Consider the following 24,193-nt stretch of genomic DNA (forward strand, 5'->3'; position numbering starts at 1 on the left):
TGGGAAGAAGTCATTACAGTTCTTGGTGGAAGCTATTCCAGTGTAAGGCTGGAAGTGAAATGAGAAACAGGTGTTGGATGGAACTGAAGAATAAGAACTGCAGATAGTTACTATTGAAGAGACAGCATATTCAATGGAGTTGTAGTTGGAGAGGTCTGGGTAGACATGTCTGTATTCTTTTTAAGATTAGAGCGATTACAGCATATTTGTTTTGTGAAGGGAAAGAGGAAAGTGAGAGGCCAAGAAGAAGAGTAAGGGAAGAGATGACAATGAGAAAGAGGGAAACCAATAATGCTCTGGGATGGAGTCACTTTGTTCAAGTGGAGGAATAAGAGGAGGAAGACAAACAAGAAGCATGGGACTCTGTGATAGGGAGAAATAGGGAATTGTTGGGTAGGAAGGGGGGAACAGAGGGGAAGCAGGAAGTGTCTTGCATCTTATACTTTACCTTTTCCTTAGAAGGAAAGATCCAACTCAAAGTATGAATAATATAACTTGCCATTACCATTCATGAAATATACTTAGGGATATGCAGGGATGGGATGACTACTGAGTGAGTATTTGCATTGTTCAGAGGATAGGGACCTCTTGGATGGGATATTCATTTTTTGCAGCTGGCTTCTATGTAGAGAGAAAAGGGAAGGCAAGTATATAAGCAGCGGCACCTCCCAAAAGACACTAGTGGGTGGCACCAAACTGAGTCATTACTTCCAGTAAATTGTACATATTTGTCACCCTCCACTTACTTTCTCAGTAATGAAATAGTTAACGACATAGACATTAAATTATCATCTTTGGTCTTCGGAACTATTACATCACTGAGATGAGCAAGGCAGCCTGCAGACTCACAAAATAGAGTTGGGTCTATTTGGTTAGCAGAAGAGAAGAGTGAGGGGGATTTGATAGCAGCCTTCAACTTCTTTAAGGGAGGTTCCAAAGAGGATGGAGAAAGGCTGTTCTCAGTAGAGATGGATGGCCGAACAAGGAACAATGGTCTCAAGTTGCGGTGAGAGAGGTCCAGGTTGGATATTAGGAAAAACTATTTCACTAGGAGGGTGGTGAAGCACTGGATGGGTTACCTTGGGAAGTAGTGAAGTCTCCATCCCTAGAGGTGTTAAGTCTCTGCTTGACAAAGCCCTGGCTAGGTTGATTTAATTGGGATTGGTCCTGCCTTGGGTAGGGGGCTGGACTTGATGGCCTTCTGAGGTCTCTTCCAGTTCTATGGTTCTATGATTCTATGATGCTAAAAGATATGTCTTTACTGCATGGATGGATTGACTCTCAGGGTATCCTCATCCATGTGTGGGCAGTTACCAGCTACTACAAGTTACTAGATCCATGCTCATGCTACACTCATGAGAACTTATCTGTCCTACCGGGCATACAGAGATAAATATGCAAAAGCATTGGCTGTCTGTCAGTGCTTGCAGGGTTAGCTTGCATCCTTTCAAAGTGAGTGGTTTACCAGCCCAAATATAAGCAGCACTTGGGTGTTAACTTGTCATTACTATTCTTGAACTGTGCTACTTAGGAATATGCCAAGAGGAAGTGACCAGGGAGCTAGGTTTTACATTATTCAGAGGATAGGGACCTCTTACATGGGATTTTCATTATTTTTTCTTCCTTATGCACCAGAGACATATTGGCTGTGTCTAGACTGCATCCCTTTTCCATAAAAGGGATGCAAATTAGACATATCGCAATTGCAAATGAAGCGGGGATTTAAACCCTCCCCCCCAATAGCATAAAAATGGCTGCCGCTTTTTTCCGGCTCGGAGCTTTGCCGGAAAAAAGTGCCAGTCTAGACGCAGATCTTTCGGAAAATAAAGCCTTTTCTGAAAGATTCCTTATCTCTCTTAAAATGAGGTATAAGGGATCTTTCAGAAAAGGCTTTATTTTCCGAAAGATCCGCATCTAGACTGGCGCTTTTTTCCGGCAAAGCTCTGAGCTGGAAAAAAGCAGCAGCCATTTTAATGTTAATGAAGTGGAGGGGATTTAAATCCCCGCTTCGTTTGCAATTGCGATATGTCTAATTTGCATCCCTTTTATAGAAAGGGGATGCAGTCTAGACACAGCCACTGATTTTGATGCTCTGAGGGTCTCATTAGCCATAAGGGAAGCAGAACATATTCCCTGTGAAATATTTCCTATAGGGCCAGTAAAAATCACAATCTTGACCACATATAAAATGGTTTAGAATCATAGAATCATAGAATCATAGAATAATAGGACTGGAAGGGACCTCAAGAGGTCATCGAGTCCAGCCCCCCGCCCTCAAGGCAGGACCAAGCTCCATCTACACCATCCCTGACAGATGTCTATCTAACCTGTTCTTAAATATCTCCAGAGAGGCAGATTCCACCACCTCCCTTGGCAATTTATTCCAATATTTGACCACCCTGACAGTTAGGAATTTTTTCCTAATGTCCAATCTAAACCTCCCCTGCTGCACTTTAAGCCCATTACTCCTTGTCCTGTCCTCAGAAACCAAGAGGAACAAATTTTCTCCTTCCTCCTTGTGACACCCTTTTAGATATTTGAAAACCGCTATCATGTCCCCCCTTAATCTTCTTTTTTCCAAACTAAACAAGCCCAGTTCATGAAGCCTGGCTTCATAGGTCATGTTCTCTAGACCTTTAATCATTCTTGTCGCTCTTCTCTGTACCCTTTCCAATTTCTCCACATCTTTCTTGAAATGTGGCGCCCAGAACTGGACACAGTACTCCAGCTGAGGCCTAACTAGTGCAGAGCAGAGCGGCAGAATGACTTCACGAGTTTTGCTTACAACACACCTGTTGATACAACCTAGAATCATATTTGCTTTTTTTGCAACAGCGTCACACTGTTGACTCATATTCAACTTGTGGTCCACTATGAGCCCTAGATCCCTTTCTGCCATGCTCCTTCCTAGACAGTCGCTTCCCATCTTGTATGTATGGAACTGATTGTTCCTTCCTAAGTGGAGCACTTTGCATTTCTCTTTATTAAACCTCATCCTGTTTACCTCTGACCATTTCTCTAACTTGCTAAGGTCATTTTGAATTATGTCCCTATCCTCCAAAGAAGTCGCAACCCCACCCAGTTTGGTATCATCTGCAAACTTAATAAGCGTACTCTCTATCCCAATATCTACATCATTGATGAAGATATTGAACAGTACGGGTCCCAAAACAGACCCTTGAGGAACTCCACTTGTTATCCCTTTCCAGCAGGATTTAGAACCATTAACAACAACTCTCTGACTACGGTTATCCAGCCAATTATGCACCCACCTTATCGTGGCCCTATCTAAGTTATATTTGCCTAGTTTATCAATAAGAATATCATGCGATATTTATTTATTTTTAAGGATGTAGCTAAGTAACAGTTCCCTAGAAACCTCATTATATACTCTCCTCTACAATGTAACATGTATTAGGCATGAAATAGGTCAACAAATCTCTTATGTTTGTCCTATTTTTAACTAGAAAGAGTATTTTTTCTAATTAAATTTTCTGTATTGCTTTTATGTTTTTCTTAGCAGTTTCCAGATTTCTGGTTGGTAGCATAACACAGACTACCTGCAGCTCTGAGTGCATTAGTATAGTTTAAAAATACACATTCAAATGTTACATAAGAAGTCATTTAAGACTTCAGATTTCCTTCTGCGTAAACACAAATTTAATTAACACTTCTTCTTTTTCTTTCATATGCTATTTGAAAAGCCACAGGCTAGGGTAATAATAGAATGTTAAGATCTGAAAGCCATTCTAATATTTTTTGAAGTAGCTAGGTGGATCCCTTCCTTGTAGAAATACTGTAAACATTAATAGAGCAATTGTCCATGATGTGTTGTGTGGTTTGTACTTCATACCAATCTCAATTTGCTGATTCTTTGATATTCCATTTGTGGAGGAAATAGCCACACCTTCAATGCATTGTCTGTATGCAGTTGAGTGAAGTCAACTTTTTATGGGAAAGGCAGAATCCTGGGACTTTTAAAAAGAAATCTTTAATCAGGTCTTTGCCTGGTGAATCACAATGGGCCCACAATTCAAGCTGTTGAAGGCTGGTATCTTTTCCATGGGCCTGTAGCATTGGCATATGGTTCCAGAGAGGTTTCCTGGATATGGGTTAGGAGACTGGCAGCGAATCTTGGCAAATGAGATGACAATCTCCCCTCTTATGTGTGAAAATACAATGAATGTCATTGGGTGGGTAATGAAATGACCTTAAAGGATATGTCAGTTAGAAAAGCAAGTGGAGTAACATTCCATGTCAGAGCTAAACCTTCCTTCCAATAGGTCCTTTGCTGCAAATTATGCAGTTCAGAATTGAGTGCCTAACCAAACGAAGAGTAATTACATTACAGTGATCCCACAGACTCAAAACCTCAGTGTCCTTTACACTACAAAAATTAACACTTAATCTGCAAGCATGCAAAAATTATATTAATAAAACAGTAAATGTGACCTGTAAAGAAATACATGTATTTTAATTCTGCTTCTCATCTGTGCCTAACACTATAGACAGTTGTAAATACCCCTTAAATATATTTCTCATTGACTACTATTAAGGTTCACGTAAGCCTTAAAGAAACCTTATTAATGTTAAATAGCGCAACTTCTAGGAGTAACTGAAAAGCAAGCAAGTAATTAGCTTAGATAGAAACATGCAAAATTCTTCTGCAAATAATTATTTTATCTCTTCAAACACATCTTATGTGATATAGGAAGAGAGGTTATATTATGGCATGTTTTTTATTTTTTATATTTAATAAAAAACATGTAATCATTATTATTTATTTTACTTTATTACAATGGTGATGCTATTCTTATTATGTTGGCAAACTCAGTGAAATGATACAGCCTATGGAATATCAAATTTACAATTAAATCTGTGAACTAGTGGTTGTTTGACAGAAAATCTCCCAGGTTCATAAAACAGAAAGCTTGAGTTGTCACATAATTGTACTAGCTTATTTATTTTAAAAGCTTTCCTCCACATTTCTGAAAACTAAACGAACCCCTGCCCAAAACATATCTTTTAAACTTATTCTCATGAGACAGCATAATTTGTCACAGAGTGTTCATTAAAATGATTAGGACATTTTTTCTTCTAAGAACTGAGTTGTGCAACAAAAATTGGGATGTACACCAGTGCTTAGAGATGTCATCCCAAATTGGGAAAGTAATTCAAATATACCCTTTAGTTAGACTTTGAGTTCTGCTTTTGAACAAACGTCAAAGTGAAACGTAGCTGAAACTGCTGAGTATTGCATGGTTTTGAGAGACTGCCATAAATTTCTCCCTGGAATCTGTGGTAAAGTAGGGACAAGATTTGTGCACAAAAAGGCCACGGTTCTTTCAAGTTTCACTCAATTGACAAACTTGGGCTATATTTCACCTTCATTCTGAAAGATTCACCTTGCTGATTTCAACAGACATTCTTCTTTGTGTCAGGCCACAAAACCATATTTATTTCCATTTGGTTGTGGCTGCTACATGCACTAGTCTTGCAAAATTTGTCATGGAAATTTGCTGACCCTATGGAGAAAATCAGCTATATGTTTGGAACCTACATCTGCAAAGTCCATAATTCAGTGACTTGCCTTCACCTTTTTTCAGCCACAGAAACTGCAGGGACTTGTATCCTGGTCTAAGCTAAGAAGAGAGAGAATAAGTAGTGTATGCAGAATCAAATTGTGGTTTTTCATAGACTCATTGATTTTACAACCAGAAAATTCCATTCAGCTCATTTAGTTTGATCTCATGGATAACACAGCCAGGAAACCCCACCAGTATTTTCTACATCAAGTACAACACTTCTGTTTAAAAAAAAATCCAGTCTTGAGTTAAAAACTATACATAACTGAGAATTCACCACATCTTTAGATTAGTTTTTCCAATAATTAATTACCCTCACTGCTTGAAATTTTGCATTTCATTTCTAGTCTGAATTTGTCCAACTTCAGCTTTCAGCCATCAGATCTATTTACTACCACTGCATTCCATGATACAGTCCCTCATCCTCAATGTTTGATGTTGCACTAGGCTGTATTATTCAAATATGCCTACTTTATCAGTTGATACAGATTGTTCTGTATACTGACCTGTCCCTGCTTACCATCCAACCTGTTGAGAAAGGAGTAATAAAAGGTAGTTTATTTTTAAACAGAAAGAGGGAAATCCTGCCATGTGATCCTGCAAGTTGTTATCACCATGCTGCTTTCAGCAAGGCTAAAGCAGCTCCAACTCCACATCATGTGGCACCAGATTCATAAACATTAAACATCACATTATCCTTGTCCAGGCAGTCATGATATAAAGTGCCCCCTGCAGCAACCAGTCTAGCAGTATTAAATTTAGGGCAGCACAGGAAGAGATGTAGACAGAACAGCCATATCTTAATAAGATGCTACTGAGAACTCCATCTGTAAAGACATTTTTATAATAAAATTATCTTAATATATATGCCTAGGAGTAGGAGACAGAGCAAGTACTGGAGGGCTTTTGTAATGTTGCCTAGGAAAGTAGATGGAATATTGCCTGTGGCTCTTTGACGTTAGAAAAGGAGATGTTAGCATCTTCCCTTGCCACTAGCTATATGTCATTATTTGCTTTTGTTTCTGTTTTCATTATTTCTGTGATGCTTTCTGCATCTTCCTTTTATCCAAAACTTTACCTATTAAACCTTATTTCCTTGATTTTGGTGTGTCTCTTTCAAACTTAAATGTAACCATTTGGATGCCTACCTATTTGGTCCTTGTGTTTTCTCATAGTGTTTGTGTTTTCTTTCGTTCTTTCTTTTTAATTGTCTGAACCAGCATCCATAATGAAATGCACAGATTTAAGCAGAGATATATTCACATTCATATTAATGCTTTGATATGTAACTCTATTTCTTTCTAACAGGCGTGCAGTTCACTTTTCACACCTTTCATTTGGAAGACCATCATGACTATTTACTAATTACAGAGAATGGCAGTTTCACTCAGCCACTAGCACGCCTGACTGGATCAGAACTTCCTACAGCAATCAATGCCGGCCTCTATGGAAATTTCAGGGCTCAGTTGCGCTTTATTTCAGATTTTTCAATATCATATGAAGGATTTAACATTACTTTCTCTGGTAAGGGCATGAAATGAGCTATTTGTGCAAACTGTAGAAAATTAAAATTTTTGTGAAAAAGAGAGGTCCAAAACTATTTGAAATAACGTGTTTTGTAAAATAACACAATTGATTCTATTGTACCTTAAAAAACAAACATCTTATATCTCTGTTGAGACATTTATAGTAAACATTTTAAGAAAACAAAAAAGACAGTAAATTATAAAGTAGATTATAGAGGTTGAAAGAAAAATGGAACAATTCCAATTTCAAGTAGTAATATTCCCAATGGGTTCATTAGGAAATTGGTCATGTTGTACAGTTTGTTTTATGTGTCTGAGTCATTTATGGCTCTTATAAGAATGGTAATGTGTGTTGTTTTAGACATCTCACAGATTTTGTGAACATTTATTGGTTTAATTTTCAGACTATAGCTAAATCACCTATTTATTATATGTGAATACATTTTGTGTTTGCTTCCTAAGACTAAATTGTTGGTCTGGTGGAAATGTGTGCAAAATAATGGTGTGTACAGCAAAAAATAAGGTGGGTAAAGAGAAAACAATTACAGTTATTGTCACATAGAAAATAGTTTTTGTTTGCTTGTTTATTTCTAGAATATAATCTTGAACCTTGTGAGGATCCTGGGATTCCACAATTTGGGAATAGAATAGGATTTAATTTTGGAGTCGGTGATACTCTGACATTCTCTTGTTCATCTGGATACCGTCTAGAAGGAGCTTTGGAGATTATCTGTCTTGGTGGTGGCCGACGTGTATGGAGTGCACCTCTGCCAAGGTGTGTGGGTACGTGGTCAGCTGCTTTCATTTGCTTGTACGTGTAGTCATTGTCCATGGAGTTGCAGATCTATAGCAAAGATAAGCATGGTAACATACTTCTTAATTTTCAGAGTACTTTTTATTTTTTCCTTTTATCTTCTTTTTATTGCTTTTTTAAAATTTAAATTCTATATTTTTACTGGCATATCAACTTCACAGACAATTCTTAGAGATGATAGGTATTTTAATGGTTAGAAGATGATGATTCTTTGTTCCATACTGGTGACTAGGAATAGAAATAAAAATGTAGGCCAACATTTTTCAACTTGGATGCCAAATAAGTGCTTAAGCTAATATTTCTTCTTCACACAGCATGTAGTCAACCTGTGGAACTCCTTGCCAGAGGAGGCTGTGAAGACTAGGACTATAACAGAGTTTAAAGAGAAGCTAGATAATTTCATGGAGGTTAGGTCCATAAAAGGCTATTAGCCAGGGAATAGAATTGGTGTCCCTGGCCTCTGTTTGTCAGAAGCTGGAGAGCGATGACAGGAGACAAATTGCTTGTTCATTGTCTTCGGTCCACCCTCTCTGGGGCACCTGGTGCTGGCCACTGTTGGCAGACAGGATACTGGGCTAGATGGACCTTTGGTCTGACCCAGTATGGCCTTTCTTATGTTCTTATGTTATGTTCTTATTTAAGCTCCTACGTGGCATCCATATGGAGGTTGTAAAGTTGTTTGTTGTTAGGGTACCTAGAACTCATGTCAACTTTTTTTACGTTTATATCAATATAAATAAAAAGAATGAATATCCCGATTTTTAGATTTAAAGAGGCCTCTCAATCCCAGTGAATTTGTCTTCATATTATTTCAAACAATATTAACACTTTTTTAAGTGTCTAATTTTAAGCATTCAGATTGGAAGATATTGGCCTCAACAATAAAGGAAAAACTTTCACTCCCCAGAAATCAATGAAAAACTCACATTGATTTATGGGTCCAGGTTAATTTATGGGTCCAGGATTTCATACCTATATTTTTTTAATCTTGTAGGAAATGAAGGAGTAACTTTATTGTTTAAAGAGAGTAATGTGCAAATAACGTCTTTGATGAAGGATTATTTTTTTATAATATCATTGGTATGATAGTTTAAAGTAGATTTTTATGTAGGTTTGTGGTTGCTATAAAGAATATTAATTGAATACAGTTTTGAATTATTCCAGAATTAACATTTGGTGAATCAAGGCCCTGATTCTGCTGAGCAGATATATATGTAGAGTCCCAGACTACTCCTATGCATAAAGTTAAGCATACATAAACTTTTTTTAGCATAGGCAATTAGAAAAATCAATGAGTAATTGATGTAATGCACACACAGGCACCTTACATTTCATTTTCCCTTTAGCATATTTCTTCCTGTGGGATGGATAGCATTGAGTATGTGTATGGGGGCATGAGGAGCAAAGATTTTTCTCATATGACAGGTGGTATTTAAGCCAAATTCCGGTCCCAAAGTATTAGAGAGAAAAGGTAGGTGAGGTAATATCTTTTATTGGACCAACTTCTGTTTCAGAGAGACACAAGGTTTTCAGCGTACAGATGAGCTCTCTGTAAGGTCTCAAGCTTTTCTCTCACCAACAGAAGTTTGTTAAATCAAAGACATTAGCTGATCTACTTTTTCTCTCAGATGGAATTTAAGATAACCCAATCATTCCTTCGCAGACCTCTAAAGACAGAATAAATTAGCAGCTATTGCTTAAACACGTCAGAAAAAATACCTACAGTCCTTCAACTTAATTTTCCTGAGAATTAAAGTGTGTCTGTGTCTGTCTGTGTGTGTGTGAAAGAGAGGAAGGAGGAAAGGATTAGAGAGGACAAAGCTGCAAATTAAGTGTGAATTATCTTATAATCAACCTTTGTGTTTTGTGTTTCTGAAGGAATAGTCTTCCCACACAGTGTGGGTTGATTTTAATGACTATTTCCTCCCACAGATGGCTCCTCCCATAGATGGCTTTTGTTTCCCTTCATTATGTTGAAAAAAACCCAACATTTTTTTAAAAGTAAACCTTCTGGTTTCTCCCATTGTTTACTAAATTCATCAGCATTAGAAACTGAGATTATGGTTACTGCTATTGAGATGTTTCACAGCTTTGACAGAATTAATCTCATCTTCTTTCGTGAATTAAGCACTCTGAGATAGTACCAATTACAAAAAAGGAATAGAAAATAGGAATTTTCTCTCATATCATGGAGATTCTCCAAGCAGAAAGACATGAAATGTATCAAATTGATTATTACTTGTAGGTGATTCAGTCAGTTGTAATAATTAATGACATAAATTGCATTTTTTAAATATGTCAATTAATTTTTTTATGATGATGTATTTCTGGGCTTCCCTGTCTACCCACCTTTCTGGCACATTGGTGTCTTTTGCATTCTGATGTGATACATTTTATCCATATTACGTCCCTGATTCAATAAGAAATGAACAGCCATTTTGTCCATGAGCTTCATTCTTCTTTTCTTTGCCAGATATTTAGGTTTTTAATTTGCTCCTGATCTGTAAATTCTAGTTGCTCAAATCTGAGCTCTTGGAAATAAATTTATTATTTTTTGGTAGAAATAGAAATTAATATCAGAGCTTGAATAATGGAGTAAAGTGTGAGGCTACGTCTACACTGGCATTATTTTCCGGAAATGCTTTTAATGGAAAAGTATTCCGTTAAAAGCATTTTCGGAAAAGCACATCTAGATTGGCAGGACGCTTTTCTACAAAAGCACTTTTTGTGGAAAAGCATCCGTGGCCAATCTAGATGAGTTTTTCCGCAAAAAAAGCCCTGATCGCCATTTTCGCAATCGGGGCTTTTTTGCGGAAAACAAATCTCTGCTCTCTACACTGGCCCTTTTGCGCCAAAGTTTTTCGGAAAAAGACTTTTGCCCAAATGGGAGCAGCATAGTATTTCTGCAAAAGCACTGACAATCTTACATGAGATGGTCAGTGCTTTTCCGGAAATTCAAGAGGCCAGTGTAGACAGCTGGCAAGTTTTTACGGAAAAGCAATTGCTTTTCCGGAAAAAATGGCCAGTCTAGACACAGCCTGAGTGTATGAGAGAGAGAGTGAGCACCACTGATCTTCTGCTATACTGTAAAATATAAGTTATCCAGCAAATAGGGTAGGGGGAAGATTAAAAATTACATGTGTGAAGCAAGCATGGGAATATTTACCATAGTACCATTCATGATATTATCTGTATAATTGTTTCTAATGTGGAAAAACTATTCAAGTCTCCCAAGCTGTTGACAGAAATATTTGCAAAAATTTGTCATTTTTCCTATCCTGACTCCAGAGAGTAGCAATACACATGAGATTTATGTCTACATGTGAGGTGTTTGTGGGGAGGAGGGGTTGTGGATCTGAAGATTTTATATGCAAAAATTCTAATTTTAGCCATGTGATTGTCAAAGTGCAAACTCAGACTTTTATATTTGAAGCAATTCAAATGAAAATCAGTGTGATTTCAGCATATAATTTAAGACCTTTAGAAACTGCATCAAAATAAATAAGTAAGCTTTGTGTCATGGGGTGACCTTGCCTGCCCCCTCTGGAGGATGGGGCTAGGATCCCATGTCTCAATGTACAGTCATGGGTCGGCCCTTTAAAACAGGGCTCACTGGCCCACTGGCTGGAGTCCCAAAGGTAAAACCGGTGACTGTTGCTTTAACCCAGGGCCTTCTGACCTGAGTCTCTATATCTGGTCAGTGGCTGTCCCTCTAACACAGGGCCCACGGATCCGGGTTGCTATACAAAGCTGACAACTGTTCCTTTAACACAGGGCCCACTGGCCTGAGTCTCTATGCACAGCTGGTGACTGTCCCTTTAACACAGGGCCCACTGACCCGAGTCGCTGTACCCAGTCGGTGACTATTTCTTTAACACAGGGCCTACTGGCCTGAGTCTCTATACACAGGTGGTGACTGTCTCTTTAATGCAGGGCTCACCAGCCTGACTCTCTATTCCCAGATGCTGGTTGGCCTTTTAAGGCAAGGCTGGAGGGTGTGTGACAGCAAGTTGCTGGGAGAGGAAGGAGTGGCACCCCTGGCAGGGGGACCTGGGCCCACCCTACTCCACCGAGTCCCAGCCCAGGGCCCAGTGAGTGGCAGGATGGCCCACCACTCCCTCGGCAGGGAATCCATCCGAAATGCACGGAGGTTCCCGGGGTGGAAGAGGCTGCTCTTGTACCCTCCCTGGGCCACTTCCTATCTGGTCTGACAGGGTCTCTTCCCACGTGTTCACAGGGCCCTCTTATTCCCCGGGAGCTGTTTCTCCCATGTAGGCAGCAGTGGAGATGTCCCAGCTCACACTAGCGTCTCTGCTGTCTCCTCTCCAGACAGCTGGCTGGTGCTAGTCAGGAGCTCTCCTCTGAGGTCCTTCTCCTACTGCATTCAGCCCAGACTGAGCTTCTCCACAGGATTTTATAGGTGGGCTACAAATTGGGCATAGCCAACAGAGTTGTGGGGGCAGGGCTCCTTTAGAGGTAGGGTAACCCAGCTAAACCCTGTGAGTTCAGTGTGGGGCTGATTTGCCCCATCACACCTTGTCTAATCTGTTTCATTTGCATTCTTTTACATATTCTCTGACTTCATCCTTTGAACAATGATTGCGTAGGCCATTCATATCTGAAACAACCCTTACTCCTTAAAAAATGAGGTTTAATGGTTATTTTAAAAGAAGGGGTTTCTTTCAAAATAACCGCATCTACATGACATTTTTTATCTCAGAATAGGGTATTTCAAAGTAGTGGCCGAATGCGATTATGCAAATGAAGCATAGGAAATTCAAATCCGTGCTTCATTTGCAATTTCACTCAGTTGCATTTGCATTCCTCTCTTGAAAAAGGAATGCAATGTAGACATACCCATAGAGAAGTGGGAAGGTGAATAGGAGGGAACATGATAAAAGTATATACGATTATTGGGTCTATAGTTTTGTCATGGAATTTTTTTTAACAAAAGTCAGAGTCATGGTAAATTTAGTAAAAGTCATGGCTCTTCAGGGAAACTATGTGTATACTCAAGAAAGAACCATTTAAAGTGAAGGGAGTAACCTGGTTGGGGTTATGGGCTGAGTCCGGTCCTGCCCTGGGATAAGAAGCAAGGCTGGGTATGCAGTTAGGTTCCATCTGAGGATCATCGGAGGCCCTGGATAGGACTCTGGGGAGCAAACCTGAGCTATTCTTAGCCCACAGTTATGACTGCTGTGATTTATAATAGAATAATAAAGGACATTAACTTTTTCACACAGTGCCTATTTAAACTGTAGAATTCATTGTCAAATACATTTTTAAGGCAAATCATTTATAACTCAACACTTATGATTGGACATTGATATGGATACTAAGAATATCCAATGTTGTCTTAATTCATGAGAAAAGATGCAGAATGGATTTGAAGCCTGCTTCTGGGCTTAAACCTATCTTTAACAAAATGGGGTCAATGTTAGGCCTAATGTCAGGGGCAGAAATATATTATTTTAGTTTTTATTTAAACTTTTTTCTTTAAAAAAACTATTAAAATTAAATACTAATTTTGTGATCTTTCTAAGACTTACATTGACTATAAAATATCATTTGTGTATGTGTGTATGTATGTATGTATGTATTTATTTACTTATTTATTTATCTGAATGTTTAATGGCAGTGTTTTAAAGAAAATTAAATCACTGAATATAAAGTCACTGGGTAAACACCTGGGACCAGACCTTATTAAAGTGCTAAACCAGTTTTGGCAATAGTAACCTCCTCTGAAGATGCAGGGAGTGCATTTTCTTTATTCCAGTCTATTCAATTAGTGGACTTCAATGGCTAGTTCATTCAAAGTGAAAAAGATTGTGAGTGTTGAATAAGCAAATAAGTCTGTTTTCCTTTTCCGATCTATGAAGAAAAGTAAGGTTTAAAAGGATGAGGTTTACTAGTCCTAAAGTCCTGAAAAATACAGTGATGGAAACCATCAGTTCAATTGACTAAGTACATAAAATAACTGTTTTGTTAAAAAATTGGATAATTTTAAATGCAGAACATATTTTGATTCACTTTTTTTTCCTCATATATCCAATGCATTTTTATTTAACTAATAACATTATTTTAAAATGCTGATTTTATCATTTGACTTGAATTCCAATTTCTGTCCATATGCAGCTTGATAATATTCACGAGGTTAAAAAAAAATCTGGTTAATAAGAAATGTATCCTAGTGTATTCTCATTAGTAAAAAGAGGTATCAAATTGTATGAGTAAGTGAGAATCAGCCTTTCTTTAGGAGGATAACTAAAAAATACAAACACAAAGAAAAATTAAAATTGATAATTCAAATAAAGTATTCCTGCTTTCTAATGTAATCATGATTAAAATTGGTTATTTAAATCAGTTTTAAATTAAAGCAACTGACATACTGTGGGGTTCTCACACCATCCTCTGAAATACCTGGTTCTGTCCACTGCTGAATACAGAATACTGAACCAATTGTACCTCAACTTTGATCTTATCTGACAATTTCTGTTATTTTGTTATTTTATGTCACCAGAGTGGCCATCTTCATTATTAGCTATAAGAAGTATCAGTCCTGAGCAAAAGCTCATCAAGATTTATAGTATGGTTTCAGGAAGACTACACTCAGATATTTAAAGCTCATAAGAAAAGCCTTCTTGGGTCAGATCCAGCGATCCATCTAGCTCAGTACTCTGTCTTCAGACAGTGGACAATGCCAGGTTCTTCAAAGGGAATGAACAGAATGAGTATTTATCAAGTGATCCATTCCCAGCCTCTTGCAGTCAGAAGCTAGGGATTTCCAAAGCATGGGGTTTCATTCCTGACTGCTTTTGGGCTTTATTCAACCTAAGATATTAAGGCTACGTCTAGACTGGCCACATAAGACGGAATAGGCATGCAAAGCAGACAAGTCAGAATAGGGAAATCCACGGGGGATTTAAATATCCCCCGCGGGATTTAAATAAACATGGCCGCCACTTTTTTCCGGCTTGAGGAAAAGCCAGAAAAGAGCGTCTAGACTGGTGCGATCCTCCGGAATAAAGCCCTTTTCCGGAGGATCTCTTATTCCTACTTGCATGCCTATTCCGTCTTATGTGGCCAGTCTAGACGTAGCCTAGCTGTTTACTGCACTACCAAGGCAATTTCCCTTGCCTTTGATACTCACATTTCCACATAAAATACTACGTATGGGACACATCCAGCCTGACTTAATGATCTTCATTAACATTGATCCTAAAATTGACTGGTAACAGCTTTTGCTGTTATATATATTGTGGAAGAAAACATTGTCCTCACTCTGAGTTTGTAAGCAACAAGTAGCGAGAGGCAGTTTTATTACGAGCTGCAGCAAGGGAAAAACTGGTTCGGACGGGGGGAAGCCTCCCCCCCCCCCCCCCCCGAGGCAGATCTTCGAATACAAGCAATTATGAAGCAGTTTATATACTGTCTATTAGATATAATAACAATAACAATTAGTCTCCTTCCCATTACAAACACCAATGGCTAACAGTTATTTAGTTCCACCCAGATGCTCCTTATCTCAAGGTCCCTGCCAGAGTCAGCATTCTATCCTTATCTCCGTATGGAGGCGAGAGGCAAAGGCAGCGTCTAATTACAGATCTCGCGTTGTCAGGCCACATACTTAGCCTGACTCTTGCTCTCTTGTTAACAAGACCAAGATGGCTGCACACAAATTCCCTTATTCCCTTTTCCTGCCTCCACAATATCCTAGATTCTGTAATTTCCACTCCAACTCATCTGATGACATGCATTTTACCCACAAAAGCTTATGATCTAATATATTTGTTAGTTTCTAAGGTGTCACATGACTGCTCATTGTTTTTAAAGTTATAGACTCACATCCCTACCCCTCTGAAACTGTTTACACTGAAGTTAAGTAACTACAGGTTGAACCTCTGTGGTATGGCATGCTTGGGACCTGACCAGTTCCGAACGAGATAATTTTCCAGACCACGGGAGATCAATATTATCTAGCAGCACTACCAATACTTCCACTGCTTATGAGCTCTTAGAAGACATTTAGGGGTAAATTAGAGCTAAATAGCAGCACAGAACACTGAGAGCCAGGATTGGTAGCTGTAAACAAACTTTCTGGGACCACAGAAAACTTGGTCACATCCATGAAAAGTGGCCATCCAGCTAACTAAAATCATTCTGGACCATGGATATTTCCAGACCACAGAGTTCTGGACTAGAGAGGTTCAACCTATACAATGTATGGGAGCTTTAGTAACAGCAGGTCTATATATCTGCTGTGTCCTTGGAGACCCACTAGGTATTCATGTACCTCTGTAAATGAAATATCACAGCTTGTCCTGTGACCTGTCCATCCTACTTTGTATTTGCAAGACTCAGAATGTGGAGGAAATAATGGCTGAATGTGTGTCATGTCTGAATATGGATGCTTTGGGTAGTTTTAAATTAGATTTAAATTAATTAATATCTTCTTGTTCTTTTATTATGAGGTTGGTAAATAGGAATGATCAATTTACATCTCTTTACTAATCATTTGTGCATGCCTCTGTTATTCGTCTTTGAACTAAATATTCCTGATACTAAACTCAGTACTAGCAGTAATATTCAGTTACTGATGGAAGTTGTTCTATATCTCTGAATATTTTTGTCCATCTGGGAACACCCTCTTTGTCCACTAATTCTGTTATGAGCTAGGGTGACCAGAACTTGAATACACTATTGCAAAGTGAGGGCATCGCATCAGCTTACATAGTGGTGTTAAACCATTATCAGCATTATCGTCTATCCAGTTTCTTATGCATCTTAACATTTTGTGCACTTTTTAGAGTACTGTTGTGCACTGAGCATAGATAGCTCCCCAAATTGGTACCTAGGTCCTTTCCCTGGGTGAGTACTGTTGATGTGAAACCAATTATTTGTATTGTGATTTGTTTATATTATTCCTTCCAATGCACATTACCTTGCATTTCCCAACACTGCATTTTATTTTTAATCATTCTTCACTCTAACTGAGACTGTATCTACATGGCATACCTCTTGCAGCTGCATGCAGGGTATGCATAGCTATGGGACACAATGAGCAGCAGACTGGTCTATTCTGCAACATATGTCAGTGAAAGGCTCTGCTAAGTGGGAGGCAGCACAGAAAAGATCAGCATCTCACAGCTGGAGCTTTCCCTGCCTCAGGGAGTGAGGAGAGCCTTTTCTTGCTGCACAGAAAGACTCTTACAGTAGGGAGATGCTGGTGCTTTTCAATGATTTCTGTACTGCCTAAGCAGCTCCTTATCATATACACTGGAATTTAAATTCATGAAAGGGTGTGTGCAGTGTATGCATTCTAGATGCTACCAAAAGGACTGGGCAATATAGATGCATTTTCAGCTTTGGTATGAGTGTCTACACGTTAGTATTTTGTTTGTGCTTGCATTGGGCCCTAGCCTTTTTGTGCTAGGTAGGGACTATTGGTTCTTAAGTACAATAATACTTTAAATGAATATTGCTAACTGTTGCCTACTTGATCATTTTAGCAGAAACATCTGATTGTTGTGGGATCATTCACTGTTTTTGAGCACAATATCACCCCCCCATCTGTTTCTGATGTCTTTCATCCCAGGGCACTTGCCAGATTGTATGAACAGTAATATACACTGCCCTGCCTTGAAAGGTACGGAACAGCAAACAACTTTTGTTCAAAACTTATATGAAAAGAAATGTAGTACAATTATGCCAGTGCAAATCTTATCAAATGATCTGATGTTCTCACACACAGAACAGTTGAGCTTTTCGAGAAATGATGGTGCCATAATTCATAGATACACCAATGACTGAGGCCAAGTGCAGTGTGCTTTTAATATGTTAGACAAAAAAAAGTCTAGCTTTCTCATTTTTGCCACCTGAAATTCACGAGTTCACCAGGATTGATTCAGTAGGGTGATTTATGTTTCCCTTCTTATACAAGGAAATCCAGTCATTTTGATCAGCACAAAATAAAAACAGGCCATGTCATCTTTGTTATTTTCCTTGCTAAGGTAAGTTGAGCATCCAACATGAAATGCAGACCTGCAACAAATTGGATCAATTTTGTTGTTTAAATTTCTTCAACAGTACAGGATTCCTGCTTGAATATTGCTGCTTGAATACATTCTGTAAAAAGCTCCTAAACAACCAGAGAATTGTTGGTGGGCTCAGAATTCAGATTATACCCGCTATCCAATATTTCAGTCATAATTCAACCCTGTCAGTGTTAGTTCTCTTATTTTCCTGTCTCACGCATCACTTCATGAGAAGGTAGGGGAACAGAGGAAAGAGAATAAGATTAAAAGCTTTGAGGAATCAATTTGTTGTCCACTAAATTTAGATTCTCTTATTCAGGTAGCTATTGACTTGTAGTCTATTACTCTGTTGCTGAAAAACAAAATCCTTTTAGGAATGCATCATTTGCTTCCCAATCAAGCTTTTGCTGTGCTGTTTTCTCTTCTGACCAGGGGATATGATCTTCATCACAGAAAATGAAATTGCCATGTACAGATCTTATCTTCACTATGGCTCATACTCTGGGAGTTCCTCTTTGAAGGAAAAAAGAGGGTCAAATTTCAGTTCATAATTGAACATCATACTTTTCCAATCAATAATTATCTGTGGCAAGCTTTTTTTGTCACATGAATAATGAGAAATCATACCAAATCCTTTTAATATTCTTAATATGACCAAATCCTATTTATTTCAGATTTGTTTGCAAATCATTGAAAAGCCCAAAACAAAATGTATTTCATTTCTCAGTTGCACTGACAATAATGTTAAAGGGGATTACAACTTTCAAATAAAAATAAACTATTCTTTAAACTCATCTATTCTATAAAGAACTACATTAAATTTTGCATATTTACATGAGCAAAGAAACCTAACTAATATTTGTTAAGCTTCAGGGGGTAGCTGAGTTAGTCTGTACAGGATAAACTTAAAAAATAAAGAGTAGTCTGGTAGCACTTTAAAGACTAACAAAACATGAAGATGGTATCATGAGCTTGAAGTGGGCTGTGCCTACGAAAGCTCATGATATCATCTTAATATTTGTTACAAGGTCAAATAGCCAATGAAACCAATGTGTCCCTTTTCAATTTTTCTTTCCTGGAATTAAAAAAAAACCTTTAGATGATGTTCTGATTTTTGTGAGGGACATGGAAAAAATATTTTTCTTACTGGTACCTCCCCGTTATTTATAGTACAAGGGTTTAGAGGAAGGATGGCAAAATATTTCTTCTTATTTGCTTGATTTCTCACTTTGAAGTATGAACTTAATTTTCTTCAAACTATAATTTCTATAAGAATAATGTGGTGAATTCCTGGTCCCTATATTTTAATGCAGTGTTTGCCATTGACAGTCATGGAGCAAGAATTTTACTCACAAAATATAAAATCTGAGTAAGGTAATTTGATAAAATGAGGCATCAAATGCATTCAAAGTTTTGAGAACAGGAACAGCTAACAGGGAGTTTGGAGAGGGAGTTCTCCAGGTAAAAGAGGAGTAAAAACGGGACCCTTGTGGTAAGTGGCTGTCTGGAGTGTGTGTTTGTGTGTGGGAGTTATTTGCTGTGTGCTGAGCTTGTGTTTGTCTGTTTGGTTGGTTTGTTTGAAGGAGCTTCTAAAAGGTTTGAAATCTAGAAGCCTCTGTTAATTCGCTGAGCCTCAGTCAGGGGGAGGGGCTATCAGAGCTATATAAGCCTGTGACTCAGCGACCAGGGAGCTTGCGAACAGGAACAGCTAACAGGGAGTTTGGAGAGGGAAGTTAGAGGGCACTAGTGACTTCTGATCTTCTTTAAAACATAACTCGTATAATAATCTATATTCCAGAGGTTTAAAAAGAATCCCAGTTTACACTTAAACTTATTCATTAGAAAAATGGAGACAGAAGCCCAGCAGCAGAGTGGGGGCTATCCTGTTTATTGTGTCGAGTGTAACATGTATGATTACCTGCCCTGTGGGCGGGGGACGTATGTGTGCACCCGCTGCAAGGAGCTCATGACCCTCAGAGACCGAGTTCGGACTTTGGAGGCCAGGGGTGGCTAAACTGGAGGAGCTAAGGGAGGTAGAGAGATATGTTGATGAGACGTTCCGGGACACTGTAGTACTGTCCCACCTCCAGTCTGAGAGCCCCAGTGCTCTTAAGGAGGATGAAAGTTTCAAGGGAACAGAGCATTCAATGGGAGCAGAGGGAAACCATCCCGTAGTTGGGACCCTCCTCCCAGAGGATGTTGCAGTATCCTCTCGCACTGAGGATACCTCTCAGGGGGAGGGAATGCCAGTTAGGAAGAGGCAGGTGTTAGTAGTCGGTGATTCGATCATTAGAAACATAGATAGTTTGGTTTGTGATGACCGGGAGAACCGTATGGTCACTTGCCTGCCTGGTGCGAAGGTTGCGAATCTCTTGAGGCATCTAGATAGACTTATATGTAGTGCTGTGGAGGAGCCGGTGGTCGCGTTTCATGTAGGTACCAATGACATAGGGAAGGGTAGGAGAGATGTCCTGGAGGCCAAATTTAGGCTGCTAGGAAAGAGACTGAAATCCAGGACCTCTATGGTGGCATTCTCGGAAATGCTTCCAGTTCCACGCGCAGGGCCAGGTAGGCAGGCAGAGCTTCAGAGTCTCAATGCGTGGATGAGACGATGGTTTAGGGAAGAGGGGTTTGGATTTATTAGGAACTGGGGACACTTTTGGGAGAGGGGGAGCCTATACAGGAAGGATGGGCTCCACCTAAACCAGGGTGGAACCAGACTGCTGGCACTAAACATTAAAAAGGCCGTATAGCAGTTTTTAAACTAAGAGATGGGGGAAAGCTGATTGGTGCAGAGATGCACGTAAATTGGAGGGAGACTTCTCTTAGAGGAGAATCTATTGATAGATATTCTCTAAGCTATAGTCAGAAAGAGAGGAGAGGAGAGGGCAAACCATGGGCCAGAGCAGACAAAACAACCGCATTCGAAGGAATCCAATGCATCAGGGAAGGGCAGACAAATAAGCAATGGCAAATTTTTAAAGTGCTTCTACACAAATGCTAGGAGTCTGACTAATAAGATGGGTGAACTAGAGTATCTAGTATTAAATGAGGAGATTGACATAATAGGCATCACTGAAACCTGATCGAATGAGGAAAATCTGTGGGACACAATCATACCGGGATATAAAATATATCGAAAGGATAGAGCAGGCTGGGTGGGAGGCGGAGTGGCACTGTATGTGAAAGATAATGTAGAATCAAATGAAATAAAAATATTAAATGAATCAACATGTTCAATAGAATTGCTATGGATAGTAATTCCACGCTCCAATAATAAGAAATTAGCAGTAGGGATATATTACCGACCACCTGACCAGGACAGCGATACTGACATTGAAATGCTGAGGGAGATTAGAGAGGCTACCAAAATAAAGAACTCTATAATAATGGGGGATTTTAATTACCCCATATTGACTGGATACATGTCACCTCAGGAAGAGAAGAGGAGATAACATTTCTCAATGGCTTAAATGACTGCTTCTTGGAGCAGCTGGTGCAGGAACCCACAAGGGGAGAGGCAATTCTTGATTTAGTCCTGAGTGGAGCGCAGGATCAGGTCCAGGAAATAACCGTCACAGGACCGCTTGGGAATAGTGACCATAATATAATAACATTCAACATTCCTGTGGTGGGAAGAACACCTCAGCAGTCCAGCACCCTGCCATTAAATTTCAAAAAGGGGAATTACACAAAAATGAGGAGGTTAGTTAAACAGAAATTAAAGGGCACAGTGACTACAGCCAAATCCCTGCAAGCTGCATGGAAACTTTTTAAAGACACCATAATAGAGGCCCAACTTAAATGTATACCCCAAATTAAAAAACATAGCAAGAGACCTAAAACAGAGTCACCGTAGCTTAACTACCATGTAAAAGAAGCAATGAGGGACAAAAAGGTATCTTTTAAGAAGTGGAAGTCCAATCCTAGTGAGATAAATAGAAAGGAACATAAACACTGTCAAATCAAGTGTAAAAATGTAATAAGAAAAGCAAAAAAAGATTTTGAGGAACAGCTAGCCAAAAACTCAAAAAGAAATAACACAATGTTTTTTAAGTACATTAGAAGCAGAAAGCCTGCTAAAAAACTGGTGGGTCCCTTAGGTGATCGAACTATAAAAGGAGCAATCAAGGACGATAAAGCCATTGCGGAGAAACTAAATGATTTCTTTGCTTCAGTCTTCATGGCTGAGGACGTTGGGGAGATTCCCAAATCTGCATCGTCCTTTCTGGGTGATGAATCTGAGGAACTGTCCCGAATTGAAGTGTCATTAGAGGAGGTTTTGGAACAAATAGATAAATTTAATGTTAACAAATCTCCGGGACTGGATGGCATTCATTGAAGGGTTCTAAAAGAACTCAAATGGGAAATTGCTGAACTATTATCTGTGGTTTGTAACCTATCCCTTAAATCGGCTTCCGTACCTAATGACTGGAAGGTAGCCAACGTGACATCAATATTTAAAAAGTACTCTAAAGGTGATCCGCGCAATTACAGACCGATAAGTCTAACTTCAGTACCGGGCAAATTAGTCGAAACAATAGTAAAGAATAAAATTGTGAAGCATGTAGAAGAACATAATTTGTTGGACAAAAGTCAACATGGTTTCTGTAAAGGGAAATCATGTCTTACTAATCCATTAGAATTCTTTGAAGGGGTTAACAAACATGCGGACAAGGGGGATCCAGTAGATATAGTATACTTAGATTTTCAGAAAGCCTTTGACAAGGTCCCTCACCAAATGCTCTTGTGTAAATTGCATGGCCATGGGATAAGAGGGAAGGTCCTTTCTTGGATTGAGAACTGGTTAAAAGACAGGAAACAAAGAGTAGGAATAAATGGTAAATTTTCAGAATGGAGAGGGGTAACTAGTGGTGTACCCCAAGTGTCAGTCCTGGGGCCAATCCTTTTCAACTTATTCATAAATGATCTGGAGAAAGGGGTAAGCAGTGAGATGGTAAAGTTTGCAGATGATACCAAACTGTTTAGGATAGTCAAGACAGAAGCAGACTGTGAGGGACTCCAAGAAGATCTCACCAAACTGAGTGATTGGGCAACAAAATGGCAAATGAAATTTAATGTGGATAAGTGTAAAGTAATGCACATCGGGAAAAATAACCCCAACTATACGTACAGTAAGATGGGGGCTAATTTGGCTACGACAAATCAGGAAAGAGATCTTGGAGTTATCATGGACAGTTCTCTGAAAACTTCCACACAGTTTGCAGCAGCGGTCAAAAAGGCAAATAGGATGCTAGGAATTATTAAGAAAGGGATAGAAAATAAGACCCAGAATATCTTACTGCCCCTGTATAAAACTATGGTACACCCACATCTTGAATACTGTGTACAGATGTGGTCTCCTCACCTCAAAAAAGATATTTTGACTTTGGAAAGGGTTCAGAAAAGGGCAACTAAAATGATTAGGGGTTTGGAACGGGTCCCATATGAGGAGAGGTTAAAGCGACTGGGACTTTTCAGTTTAGAAAAGAGGAAACTGAGGGGGGATATGATAGAGCTATATAAAAGCATGAGTGGTGTGGAGAAGGCCGATAAAGAAAAGTTATTTATTAGTTCCCTAAATAGAAGAACTAGAGGACACCAAATGAAATTAATGGGGAGCAGGTTTAAAACTAATAAAATAAAGTTCTTCACACAGTGTGTAGTCAACCTGTGGAACTCCTTGCCAGAGGAGGCTGTGAAGGCTAGGACTATAATAGGGTATGTCTACACTACCCCGCTAGTTCGAACTAGCGGGGTAATGTAGGCATACCGCACTTGCAAATGTAGCCTGGGATTTGAATTTCCCGGGCTTCATTTGCATAAGCGGGGAGCCGCCATTTTTAAAACCCCACTAGTTCGAACCCCGTGCAGCACGGCTACACGGGGCACGAACTAGGTAGTTCAAACTAGGCTTCCTAGTTCGAACTACCGTTACACCTCGTGAAATGAGGAGTAACGGTAGTTCGAACTAGGAAGCCTAGTTTGAACTACCTAGTTCGTGCCCTGTGTAGCCGCACTGCACGGGGTTCGAACTAGCGGGGTTTTAAAAATGGCGGCTCCCCGTTTCTGCAAATGAAGCCCGGGAAATTCAAATCCTGGGCTTCATTTGCAAGTGCGGTATGCCTACATTACCCTCCTAGTTCGAACTAGGAGGGTAGTGTAGACATACCCATTGAGTTTAAAGAGAAGCTAGATAATTTCATGGAGGTTAGGTCCATAAAAGGCTATTAG

At 39.2% G+C, this 24,193-nt stretch overlaps 1 protein-coding gene across 2 annotated transcripts in view; it reads left to right on the plus strand.

Moving 5' to 3' along the window:
• Positions 1–24,193, plus strand: part of CSMD3 (CUB and Sushi multiple domains 3) — a 1,180,750-nt gene that overhangs the window by 727,921 nt on the left and 428,636 nt on the right. For both annotated transcript variants that reach the window (XM_075920204.2, XM_075920205.2), the window contains 2 exons: positions 6,894–7,109; positions 7,706–7,894. In XM_075920204.2, the coding sequence (XP_075776319.2) occupies positions 6,894–7,109; positions 7,706–7,894 (405 nt within the window). The remainder of the gene's footprint in view (positions 1–6,893; positions 7,110–7,705; positions 7,895–24,193) is intronic.

Source organism: Pelodiscus sinensis, chromosome 2 (assembly GCF_052426305.1).
Source record: "Pelodiscus sinensis isolate ZL-2025 chromosome 2, ASM5242630v1, whole genome shotgun sequence".
Lineage (NCBI taxonomy): Eukaryota > Metazoa > Chordata > Testudines > Trionychidae > Pelodiscus > Pelodiscus sinensis.